The sequence below is a fragment of the Anser anser genome (assembly GCF_964211835.1).
Source record: "Anser anser genome assembly, chromosome: 3".
NCBI classification, from domain to species: Eukaryota; Metazoa; Chordata; class Aves; order Anseriformes; family Anatidae; genus Anser; species Anser anser.
In genome coordinates this window covers 50,147,593-50,160,854 of record NC_139722.1, presented here as the reverse complement: position 1 = coordinate 50,160,854, position 13,262 = coordinate 50,147,593, and the positions used below count along the sequence as shown (strand labels likewise).

General features: G+C 37.1%; 1 protein-coding gene across 11 annotated transcripts in view; it reads left to right on the top strand.

The window, feature by feature from the left end:
* WASF1 (WASP family member 1) overlaps positions 1-11,947 on the top strand; it is an 85,932-nt gene extending 73,985 nt beyond the window's left edge. For 9 of the 11 annotated variants that reach the window (XM_083832521.1, XM_083832525.1, XM_083832526.1 and 6 more), the window contains 6 exons: positions 3,206-3,359; positions 4,085-4,202; positions 5,021-5,193; positions 7,269-7,448; positions 8,788-9,425; positions 11,035-11,947. In XM_083832521.1, coding sequence (XP_083688647.1) covers positions 3,206-3,359; positions 4,085-4,202; positions 5,021-5,193; positions 7,269-7,448; positions 8,788-9,425; positions 11,035-11,192 — 1,421 coding nt within the window. In that variant the 3' untranslated portion in view covers positions 11,193-11,947. The remainder of the gene's footprint in view (positions 1-3,205; positions 3,360-4,084; positions 4,203-5,020; positions 5,194-7,268; positions 7,449-8,787; positions 9,426-11,034) is intronic. The other 2 variants (XM_083832524.1, XM_083832522.1) reach the window with 1 other exon arrangement.
* The last annotated feature ends 1,315 nt before the right edge of the window (positions 11,948-13,262 follow it).

The following is a 13,262-nucleotide window of genomic DNA, read 5'->3' as shown; positions in this document are numbered from 1 at the left end:
CCAGGTGTACAAAATCTTGGTGGTTTAGCTTTCTGAGATAAATAATTCTTAATTACATGGAAAGTATTGTGGTTAGAGACAGTTAGACTGGGTGGTAGAATAGGTCTTTTCATACTGTCCCAAGAACAGATAAAGAAAAGATAAACTGGCATTTATTCAGAGTCTTGAATGGGTGTTTAACTAAACTGTGAGCACCTCAACTTTTAAGGAAATACAGACCCTGTTTTTTGTACATAGCAGTAAGCACAAGTGGTGTAACAGATGGACTTTTGGAGAAGTGTAGCCATACAAAATATAAGATCTTGGGCCATACAAAGACTTTGGTGCTGATTAGGAGTTAGGCAACTGGAGGCTCAAATTTATGAGCATCAAGTTAAATCCCTGCAGCATTTCTAACTCCTCCTTCAGTGTCCCCCATCTCCCCACACCTGAATTCACACATACAACCCGTTTGCTCTCTCGCTGTGCTACTTTGTCACTCAGCCAAAGCTAAGTGGCCAGATGACCAGCCAGGTTCTCGCGTTTTTCCCACCCTGGAGGTGGGAAGCCACACACATGGCGCTGCTGTTTCCTAGCCAGCTGGCAAGCTAAACAAGCGGCTTTGTGAGCCAAACTGTGGTTATATACGGTGCCCAGGGTCATATCCTGTGTTTGCAACATGCCATTTACCCAATCCCTTTCTGTAGGCTAGTTATATCAGTATTTTGTCATAATTCTCAGTATTTTGTGTTCTGTGCCCTTTCATTTCCTTAATAATATCATAATTTAGTCAGTTGTTTTGAATAATGGCATGCTTTTCATTGAATACCTTTCACTGAATATCAATGCAGGAAATGCTTTTGGCTGTTTGGAATTCAGCAGTGTGTGTTTTCTCTGAAGATCTTTGCTCTTTAGCCTAGTAGAGAGGAAGTAATCTACACTTACTGGCTGTTGATTGATTATCCTCGGGTGTGATGTTCCCTTGTACATGTTTTTAAAAAGTGGAAATTAAAATAAGAAAATGGAGATTATGAACAAGCCCAGCTGTATTTGCTCACTAGAGATCAAGTATGGAATGCAAATAAAGAGTTTATAGAATAATGAATGTCTCAGTAATATGGTGTCACATACCCTGTGAATATTTTAATATTGAAACAAAGAACTGAATTCATATTTAGTACAATAAATTTATTTAATTGCTTTCAGAATGTTGACAGGTTCAAAGTGAAGCATGCTAACTTGCTTTTTTTTACTGGCATAGTCTCCAATAAATAACAGGCAGTTAAAGACTTGCAAGATTACCAGGCAACTCTCAACAAGTATGTTTGGTAAGATTTGCAAAACTAGCAACCTGAAAAACAGCTAAAACATAAAAGATTCTAAAAAAAATAAAAATAAAAAATGGGTTTTTAGATTAGGCAAACCCTAGTTCTTTTATTTTATTTGTGAACTTTTGCCAGCAAAAAAACATGTACTTCATGACAGGTACAAAATATGTATGGTTATTTATGAGTACAAAAATACCTGTAGAAACTGAGAATCCTAGCTGGTATTTGTACATTATAACACTTCTTTCACACACTTAAAAAGGCTTCTGAGCAGCTAATTAAAGGTATTAAAAGAATAAAAGATACTGTAATGAAATACAATCTAAGGGTAAAGAGGAGCAAACTTCAGCACCCACAACCTTGCCAACTGCAATAAACTTCAAAAGCCAAACTGAAAATCACATAAATCCTATCTTTAGCCTCACAAAGGATGCTGCTAATACATTTAGGTAAGAAGAGAGAACATTCCATGAATTGCAAGCCCTCTGGAAAAAATCCTGCCTTCTGCCTCTTTGTGATTATACAATAGAAATCCAGCTCTGCCTGTGTGTTTATGCACAGACACTTGTATGTGTTATAGGAAACAGAGTAAACACAGCTTTTGGCTTAAGTCAATGTAGTCTTTAAAAAAAAAATAGTTGCAAAAGACCCTAGTGATTTTCTCTAAAGAATTGAAATGGGGGAGGCATCCTCTCATCTTGGGTAAACGGGCACTACTGTCAGCATAAATATATATATATATGTTTATTTTATACACACACACACGTAGATATATTTCTTAATAAATGAAATGAATGTAATGAAAATGCTCTCTTTGTATCGTGTTATAAAATTGCCTGCTTTCAGTATCAGTTGTTTGTGATTTTATTTTACTTTTTAAAATATCTGAACCAGTGAAAAGGGCTGCTGACTTATTTAGCTTATTTCACAAAGGCTACAAAGTAAGTCTTGAGACACGTGGGCTTCACAGAAGTAGTAAATGACCATCACGGAGAAATAGTAACGTGACACTGAACAGGTATCCTGTTCCAGGAATTGAAGGTGTAGGTTTCATCAAGTAGTCACTTTTCCATTGATCTTTTTCTAAATTTCAGTGATTGCAAGATAGAAAAATATAGGCAGGCTTTAGCAACAGAAAGTCAGTATGTTTCAAGTCCCTGTTTAATCTATTGAATTCATCTAGTTTTATTTTTCCTTTGAATCTTACATAATGATCATTGATATTCGTAATTTAGTGTACTTAAAAACTCAAGGTGTCTCACCTGAATTAAACAGAGTGGTCTCATCTCAATTAAACAGTCTGATAAAAAAAACAGCATTTGACTACTTTCATGTGTTGGAACAAAGTGTTCCTTCCATTAAAACTCACTGATATCAGTAGAAGAAGTTTAAGTGATTTGCTGGTTTGGCATCTCGAAGGGCCTTTGGACGAGCTGCTGCCTACATGCAAGGAACAGAAATGTTAATGACAGACAAAGGTAAAATCACCTCAAAACAGAGAGTTTTAGTGCTAAAAGGATTATGAAATGGAGTTGGTAGATGCTATCGGGTATTTCTGAACTACAGAATTGTATTTTACAGCTACGTTAAGCAATTTGTTGAACTACTTTGGAGAGAGAGAGTTCTGATAATCTGTCTAGGTGAGCAAAAGTTTTCTAGGAAGCTAAATAAAGGGTAATGAACTAGAACATTACAAACATGTTTTTCACATAATCTGACAGTATCTTGCCATGGCAGTAGTGCTAGATGAATTTATATTTGCTGAACATGCATTTGTGCTGCGCATAAGGTAATAGTCATAATGCTTAATATTTGTATTCTGTCATTAAGCAATTCCAGATTAAACCAAATAAACTATCTTTGGCCTTTTTTATTAAAATGACAATATCCCCTTTCAGTGTCATTGCAGGACATTACAATGAGGAAAGCTTTCCGCAGTTCCACAATTCAAGATCAGCAGCTGTTTGACCGCAAAACTCTGCCTATTCCTTTGCAAGAAACTTACGACATTTGTGAGCAGCCTCCTCCACTTAACATTCTCACCCCTTACAGGTTAGTGTAAAAAAAAAAAATCAAAGCCAATTTCTAGCTGATTTTTTTTGTAATAAAGACAAATAAAATTTGTAATAAATATTCAGTCACTTTGCTCATGTTGAGTAGCACTTGAAAATCTGAGGAGCCACACTAGAAAACTATGAAGCTGCTCGAGGAATACAGGCAGCAGAAGACATTTTAAGTGTTAAAAACTTACTCAAGTTTACTCAGATTTTACCCTAATCTAACAATGGTAATAAAAAGTCTTTTTGATTTGTATATACTAAACCGTGTAAATGATGATGGATGAGAAGTGAAGAAAACAAGTGGTTAAATATGTAGAAAGAAAGGTTTTTAATGGAAGCGAATGTTGTCTGCTGATCCAAAGCTAATTTAAATCAGTAGTTACAACACTAGCACTCAAATTTACTTAAAATTTGTAGAGCAAGATTTAAGTTATTGAACTAGGAGTTCACTTATTTAGGATACTCTTTTTAACTACAATTTGTATTAGTTACTTGTCTAAAATTGGGACCTTGAACACAAAGAAAGATGGTAAAGACTGATGGCATAGGAGGTCGGTGTTCATCTTTTTAATGTTCATCATCAGCAAAATATGTCAGGGATACTGATACATGCCTGGAATACTAGATGTTCCATAATATGCCTTTATTTTGCCTTAATGTTTGAATTCATGTGTTGTCAAGTAAACAGCATGTCCTGTTCGGGTGACTGTATTACAGGGATGATGGAAAAGAGGGTTTGAAGTTTTATACCAATCCTTCATACTTCTTTGACCTGTGGAAGGAAAAAATGTTGCAGGACACTGAGGACAAAAGAAAGGAAAAGAGGAAGCAGAAGGTATGTATGTTATCTTTGTATAGCTCCTGATTGTTGTGGTTTTTTTTTTCCTGTAAAGGGTTTACTTGCACGTATGGTACATTTTTGGTTATGCTATTAGTAGCAACTCAAACTTTACAGAGACAATTATGGTTCTCTTCATTCAAGTAAAAATACTTGTATTCATTCAGTGCCATCAAGTTTAACAAATAAATATTTAATAATAAAATAATATGGAAGGGCCTAGAGCTTTTATGCTGTCTTAATGTAACTAACAGCATGTTGATCAGAACATGGAAGTCTTCTAGCTCAACGAAGAGAAAAAGGAGGACTACAGCAAGAATAAGGGATTCCACTAGACTACTTTTTTATAGTACAAAGTTCTGACAGCCTCACAGACGGAGAAAAAAATGAAATCCTTATAAATAGGTTTACTCTAAACTAGGAATAAATTGGTGGGAATTGAGTAATTGGTGTATATTTTCTTAAAATCAAATAATCTTGAAAAGGCAATGCTACTTTCTGTTTCACCATTATTTTGTATATTTCAACACAGAGACAACAAATATAATTGATCTGGAATTTTATTTCAGACAGTATAAGAAGCTATTTGTGCAATTATTTTTCAGTGTATTATTGAGCAAATTATATATTAAATTGAAGCTTCTGTCTCTTACAAGGCTTTTCGGTTTACATATCATGTTTAGACTGAAATTATATTTTTTTCTTGCACTCGAATTGGGATTGTTTTTCATTATTTTGTGGCTGATGTTTAAATGCAACTAATTTAAAAACACTGTCTTAGTTGTCATTTTCTTTTTTGCACAACTCTCCTACAGCAGAAAAATCTAGATCGTCCTCATGAACCAGAAAAAGTGCCAAGGGCACCTCATGACAGACGGAGGGAGTGGCAGAAGTTAGCCCAAGGTCCGGAGCTCGCAGAAGACGATGCTAACCTCTTACATAAGCATATTGAAGTTGCTAATGGCCCAGCTTCACATTTTGAATCAAGGTTACTCTTTATTTTTTCTATCCTATATTAAGTATAGATATTTGTACTATATAGCAAACATGCTCGAGGAATGTTAGATGATGAGATGCTATTGCTGTTCTTGAAATGCATTGAAAATCATTGATTTAGCTCTATCAAAAATCAGTTTTAAAATTCTCGGCCAGTGTATCTTTTAAAGAGGTGTTGTTATCGTGTTACTGGAGTCATCCATCTGTGACTTGAAGGAAGTGTAGTCCCTACATTCCAGCCTTGACCTACAAAATCCCTATTATTCCAGTCTCTTGATCTTTCTTATAGCAGACACTGCCAAGACTATATGGTGGGTGTGATGTGAACAAATGTCCACTTGGAACTTGGATGCAATTGCTGAGCTTCTCTTTACTCATGAGCAAATCCAAGATTTGATTGATGTTTCTGGTTACAGTCTATTATGAAATCCAACCTGTTGGATTCTCATTTCACAGCACGTATTTGCAGGTGGCTAAAAGCAGCATTTTACATGGTACACCTCCTGTGTTTCCTCTTGTGGTGCTTGTCCAAAAGCAAGTCGATTCTATCATCTGAGAAAAAAAGAAGGCTGACAAATAATGTTAGCAGGTTTTTTTTGTTGTGTTTTTTTTTTGAGGGGGAGGTGGATTTGGGGGGTTGGTTTGCCTTTTGTTTTGTTTTGTTTTGTTAAAATTGATTTGTTGTTCTCCAAAAAAATATATATTTTTTTAAATCCTCTTTCCTTCACTGGCCAAGGGAGTATTTTGTTTAACTCACTAAGGCTTTCAAACAAACTTAAGCGTAGCAGTGAATGATTGTAACAGTTGTAGGTGACAGTGTTTTGTGTCTGAAAATGGAAAAACCTGCTTGTAGAAAACTTCTCTTTGAGTTCATAAAGTAAAAATGGTCTCAGTTCAGGCAGTAGGGTACTACTCAAGTTATGGCGATGAGCATTTGTCTGGGAACAGCTTTGTGATATCTTATTTTTGTAAACTGCTATGTCAAGTAGTTGACAGAAACACTTGCCTGCTGTCATTTTTTTGTGTTGTACACCAGATTCCATATTAGATACACTTGTTGCAGGAGTCCTTTTTTGTCCAGGACCATTATCTCAGTAACAGTAATGAAATTATGAATAATGCTGTAGTGCTTGGGAGCACTCCCAGTGCAGAAGATGTTGTTCAGACACAGAACAGCACAGTGCTTTTCAACACAGTAAGAGCTATGCCCCCTGAGGATTTAATAGGCGTAGATACTACAGTCAGTGCTTGTAGTATGTGGAAACATGAGTACCACTATAAATGTTGGACAGTGTTCGTAAACATGTGTCATCTAAATTTAACAGAAAATTTTGGACAGATACTAATATTTTTAATTGAGTAGTTGATTAAAATTTCCTAACTGATCAGGTCCTTAAGGAGTGTCAAAAGTTGTCATTAACAAGTAAGTTGAATCATTTTAAGCTGTCTTTGTATATAGCTGTATTTTCTGCTGCTACGCAATAGTAGACCTTTAAATTATCTGTTGTATAGCTACAAAGTATTAGGTCTGAAGTAGTATGTTCTCCATATATATTGGAATATAGAACCTCTGACAAGTTCAACTGAATTACTGAAGTTGTAAATTCTACCACTTGATGGATGGTTCATGAATGTTGTAAAAGAATGTGGTTGTTCGTATCTAGGGATTGAGGAGTTGAAACCATTACCAAGTGTAATCCCTGTTGCATAGTACTGTCTGTTATGTATATATTTCAGATTGTATTGGTATGTTTACTTAACTCAAAGTAATGTGACTAATGAACAGTAAGATCACACACTTAGAAATTGTCTGATATATCTGTCAAAAACCAGATTTCAGATATCATAATTGTCTGATACATCTGTTCTAGCCTTTGAGCTGCTAGAAGCAATGGCATGGAAGGTGGAATGTGTTATAAAAAGTCATAGAGTATAATACGCAACATTGCTGAAGAGAAGATCTTTGAATTCGGAACCAGAACTGAAGTATAAAGTAGTAGCTGAGGGCAATAATATTTAGATTTAATAAAGCTTATCTTGGACCACTTTTTTGCTATTTTCCTACAGATCTCAAGCATATGTGGACCATATGGATGGATCGTATTCTCTTTCTGCATTACCCTATAGCCAGATGTCTGAACTTCTGAACAGAGCTGAGGAGCGCGTGTTGGTCCGGCCACATGAACCACCACCACCGCCTCCAATGCATGGAGCAGGAGATGTGAAACCTGTGCCTCCTTGTGTTAGGTAATGAGTGATCAAGCCACATGCAAATTTACTGGGGAGGTTTAGTTTCCCACCACCCCACTCACTAATCGTTATTCGTGTTACTTCTATGCAGCCCAGGCAGTACACACATTCTGTGTCAGTCCATAGTCCTTACATCTCCACAGCTTCAGGGCCACACAGGAGTTGGGAGAGAGGAGTTAAAATCTAAATCTCATAGTGTGTGATTTTGGAGACAGGCCCCACCTAACCATCAGTGTTTTGGCTATGTCACGTTCTGAGGGAAACCGTTTGGAAAATGTTTTTCTGAATGAAGGTGGAACCTCAGGATTTAGCACTGCAATTTTGAAAATTTGGAAATCTAACATTTGTACTACTGAGCTGTGTTTCAGCATATATGAAAGGGAGAAACTGTTGTGGTAAGAAGGTCTGATGATGAAACTATATATTAATTATTACATTCATTACATTTGCTAAATTACAATGACTTTTTTTTTTCTCAGTTGTTTTAATTTTCTATTTCTCTATGTTTTTTTGGAACTGGATACGTACTTAGAATATTTCACTCCCCTGTTTCTTATACTCAAAATCTTAGTGTAGGGTCAGGTACATACAACTTGGAATACAGGACAGTTAAGTTGTTACATCAGCGAGATGTTAGTCTCTTGAAAAGAATGTCTTTTTAGTGCTCAGGAGAATACACACAGCAATGCAACGCTCTTTAGATTAGTTTTACCACAGCAGCTGAAAGAAATACTCTAGTACTCTTTCAGGAAAGCAGTTGTACTGTTTCCATTTGTTTTCTTTGATTCGCCTATTCATTGCACAATAATGAGTATGTAGCATATAAATATACCTCTCTGTAGGTACAGTTGATGACCTTTGATATAAGCCTCACTCTTCCTGTCATCAAATCTTAAATACGTTTTTCTATTTCAGCTCTTTCTCACTGCTTGTAGTGCTTTGAGGTTTTTGGTTTATTTTTGGTTGGTTGGTTTGGTTTAAGGTCTGTGGATTGCAGCAGTTAATCAACTGCTAATTTCCTTACCTTGGGTAAATAACTTGGGTTAATTTAGGGATGGAAGGGGAGAGTAATACTAGGCACAGGAAACATCTGATAAAGATGCAGTTTTGTATAAACTTAGTTAATAGCTGGATGTGAGCCAAGGCCTGTTGGAAGACTGATGCATGCTCTGTATTGAGAGTTAGCTTTCTTTGTATGTGAAGTACAAATACCTTGAAATTTTCACAGCACATAACACTTTAATGGGCAGCGTTCAATATTCTTAAGTTGCAGAAATGAACCTCTTACTGTTCTTTCCAGCTCTAATAACTTTTGTCCTGTTTTTGGGTATTTCAGTTCCACACCTGGCTTGGTAGAAAACCGTCCTCAATCACCAGCAACAGGCAGAACACCCGTGTTTGTGAGCCCCACTCCTCCTCCTCCACCACCACCACCTCTTCCATCTGCTTTGTCCACTTCGTCATTAAGAGCTGCAATGACCTCCACTCCTCCCCCCCCAGTCCCACCTCCTCCACCCCCTCCTGCTGCTGCTCTGCAGGCTCCAGCAGTGCCACCTCCACCAGCACCTCTCCAGATAGCTCCTGGAGTCCTACATCCAGCTCCACCTCCAATTGCTCCTCCCCTAGCACAGCCCTCTCCCCCTGTCACTAGAGCTGCACAAGTGTGTGAAGCTGTACCAGTTCACCCAGTTCCTCCCCAAGGTGAAGTACAAGGACTTCCTCCACCACCCCCACCTCCTCCCTTGCCTCCTCCTGGCATTCGACCCTCCTCTCCTGTCACGGTTGCAGCCCTTTCTCACCCTCCCCCTGTTCTGCACCCTCCTCCCGCAACCATTGTCCCCGGCCCTCATGCCCCCCTGATGCCTCCATCTCCACCAGCCCAAGTGATTCCTGCTCCTGAACCCAAACGCCATCCTTCAACTCTTCCTGTGATCAGTGATGCTAGAAGCGTTCTGCTGGAAGCAATACGAAAAGGTAATTGTTTGGCTAATAAGCAACAAAAAGAATGTTCTCGGAAGTGTACTAAATATGCATCATCTTTGAAAGATGGAACATTTCACCTGTAAGAAGTTAGTTTAAAGGAGCACTTCTTAACTCTTTCTGTTCTCTGCAGTGTGTACGTTGCCAAGCAGACAGATACTTTTTTCAGCTTGTAACGGCACTTAGCAGACCTTTAGTTTGGATGGCAAAACTGGTTTTCTGTTAAAGTTAGATTAAAAAGCTGTACATGTGTTTATAGATGATCTATGAAGATTATCTCTTCATTTCTGTTTACCTGGAAATGTACCTATTTCCGATAGCCTACAGATCGTGTAGAAGACAAAAACATTGGTTTTCCACAGACTGCTAGATAAAAGCAGAATAGATAATGGATGTTTCAATTTTGATATTATCAGCATATTACAGCGACATCTAAATGACAATCAGAAATTGTTGCTGAAGACTTGAGCTGTTAAGAATCTAATTTTGACATGTCTCAGCACAGTAGTGGAACGGTGGCACAGTCCCCTGCTGGCAAAGCACAAGTGAGTGGCAGAGATGCAGGGCAATGTTTTCCTCATCATCTAGGGAAGGAGCTGGTTGTACAAGCTGTACATTTCAGCCTATGGGCAGAAAAATCCCTGCTGCACTGTGAGCGCTGTTGTTTGACTGTGTGGTATCTTTGAATGGTAAATCTTTCTCAAACGTTTCTCATACTGCACTGTTCTGTTTTTCCCATCCATCTACACCACAGTACAGAATCTGTATTGTACTGTAATATCTGTAGATAGACTATAACACTATTTCAGAATAATTTTGAAAGCATCCATATGCACGTGGGTTGATAACATCTGAATAAAGAAGTATTGTTTCCAACCAACAATATTTAAATACAACAGTAGTAGAAAACATCAGCAAAAAATTAAAAAAAAAAAGTGCCTTCTGACACAGTTGATCCCTGAAAAAGCTTTTGACCAAGTCTTGCACAAGAAACAGAGGCTTAAGTTACCATAGCTTAAATTCCAACTATGTACTGTCGGCTGACAACAGAGCCTATTAAGTACAGAATTTAGGTCATATTTAGATGGTGTCAATATATAGTGTTGTGAATATAAATTCCAAAATGTATAATATCTGTCATGTTTTTAACTAAGTTACTGGCATTTTAGCTTTATCAGTATGTTATTTCTGCTTTGTGTTTCACCCTTAAGTAATATTTTATCTCAAAATAGGCCATTACATGGTCAAAACTGAGTTACAAGAAATCCTATCTTGTTAGGATACTCAAATAGCTGTAACATATAATTGAAACCACAAAGAGAGAGTATGAAAAATGTTTGGAAAAGCAAATAGTAAAACAGCTTAATCACTTAGAATGGTACTAAAAAGCGTCAGTGTATTTTTAATGGGGAATCAGAAGCAGTAGAAAGACTGATGGTCATGTCTGCTACAGCAGTTCTGACAGAGAACTTCCACCTGAGGAGGACAGTGTCCTCATCCTTTATTTTTGCTTGCAAAGCATTTTGTGAGTCAGGAGCTAAATGCCTTCTTTAATGATAAAGAAGGATAGTAAGTAACACTGTTGTGTTCTGATGTTCTTCAGGTATTCAGCTGCGCAAAGTTGAAGAGCAACGTGAACAAGAAGCTAAACATGAGCGTATTGAGAATGATGTTGCTACTATACTTTCTCGTCGCATTGCTGTGGAATACAGTGATTCAGAAGATGATTCAGAATTTGATGAAGTGGATTGGTTAGAGTAAAACTAATACATTGCTGTACACTACAAAATCGAATGCTAATGTCCATTGTGGTGCTTGTTCTTTGGAAGTTTGATGGTCATTTCTAGTGTTTTTTGTATTCTTTTCTTTACATAATTAATCCATGTTTTTCTACTTTTCAGTTTACAAAAAACTCCTAGTGCATCTTTGAAACTAAATGTTTTACAGTGGCTTTTATTACACATCTTTTTTTTTTTTTTTGAAGGAACATACTTTGTTCCAATAGACCACTAAGTATTAAGCATGGGCAGCTGTTGTTAGAGTAGCAGTTTCAATTTTTTGGCATATCTTAACTGTGCACTTTGTGAATTTTAAGTTAATGAAGGCAACTGAGATTGACATTCCGAGGGCAGCTGTATGTACTAATGAGCCTTATTCCACTTCTAGAATGTTTTAAAAACATTAAACCTAGCTATCAAGATATCACTGCCTCAATTACATCTGTACACTAAAAGTACATATAGTTAGCAGCACTGAACACACTGAAAGGAAAATGGATTTGGGGGGTTTTATTATTGTTTTATTGTTGTTTTTAAATAATTATGGCCTTATTTGAATGTTTAGAGATTCCCTTTCCCTTCTTCCCTCCCAGGTACATATTGTGTGGTACTATTTTTGCCTGCATAATAAAAGTTTAATTTTTTTTTCTTTGTGAAATCTTCTGACTTAAACATGCTGTGTAACTTATGTAACTGTTAAAATAACAGTTTGATTTAATAAATGGTTCATTTTAAATGTTCCTGGTTGTTGCTTTTTCAGTGAAACCTGCTTTTCACTGCTATAACTGAGGGATACTTGGATTTCACAGATCTAATCTGTGGTCTGCAAAGTTAGGGTAAGTACTGTATACTTTATCAAAGGGCCTGTGTTAAACAAGAAAATGCATCATCTGATGATAAAAGTATATGCATATCTACAAGAAGATGAAATCTTACTGTGATCCATTAGTAAGAAAAGAAAAGAAAAGAAAAGAAAAGAAAAGAAAAGAAAAGAAAAGAAAAGAAAAGAAAAGAAAAGAAAAGAAAAGAAAAGAAAAGACAAGAAAAGACAAGAAAAGAAAAAAGTGGGAACTTGTGAGCTATATTCAGTGTTTTTTTGAAGCTTTACCATCGATGTATCTTGAGAGAAGGGGAGGTGCAGCAGTCAAAATCATGGTCAGTGAAAGACTGCAAAGAACGTGGATAATACTGCAAAGTCATTTTTAAGTGCTACCTAGGAGTGTACTGCATGTTGAATAGTTACAAGGCTTTTGTGTTTCTTTCCGTTCTCTGGAATAACTCCTTCAAATCCGAGCACAGAGTCAAAAACCTTTTGATAACGGAAGTGTGAGAGGCTGCAAGAGCACTCTACTTTGCTCCTGGAAAATGGAATTACATAATAGAGGGAAAACAGTGTTGAAAGTCGGAACAAGATTTCTGAAGGTGGGACATGAAATGTTCTGTAGGATGCAGAGCGATTTGCAGAGGCATGTGGTTATTAACCTGCTCTTGGGACTGGGCAAAACTCCAGAAGCTCAGACAAGTAGGAATACATTACAGCAGTCCTCCCAACTTTGCTGTCACCATCTCAGGCTCCACTGCAATTTTCTACACAGCCTTCTATATTGAAGACATTTTCCACTGCAACAGTAATGCCTTTGTGTTTGCAGGAGAAAAAGCATCCTCACAATTTGTGAGTCTCTGTGTTTATTATGATAGATGCAGTTCTTCTCCATACACTGTTTTCTTTGATAGTTGTCTAGGCAATAATGCCATCTGGTTTATTCTGCCATTCTCAGTTAACTTGCAACACGCGTGTCCTTAATAGCTCCTCATAATTCTTAAAGAAAAGATGTCTGAAGCACCACTGCATGATTATTTGATAGTGTTGGTTCTCAATCCTAAATTGCCAAATCTGGCCCAATAAATAAATGTGGGATGCCATTTGCACAGCTGAAAAGGATTGATATCTTCAAGCAAAAGTGGTATGTACGTGCCTACAGGGAGCCAGATCTATGTTTTAGGGAGCTCGTTGCCTACATACCATGTTTAGGTAACTTCTGCCAGTCATGAA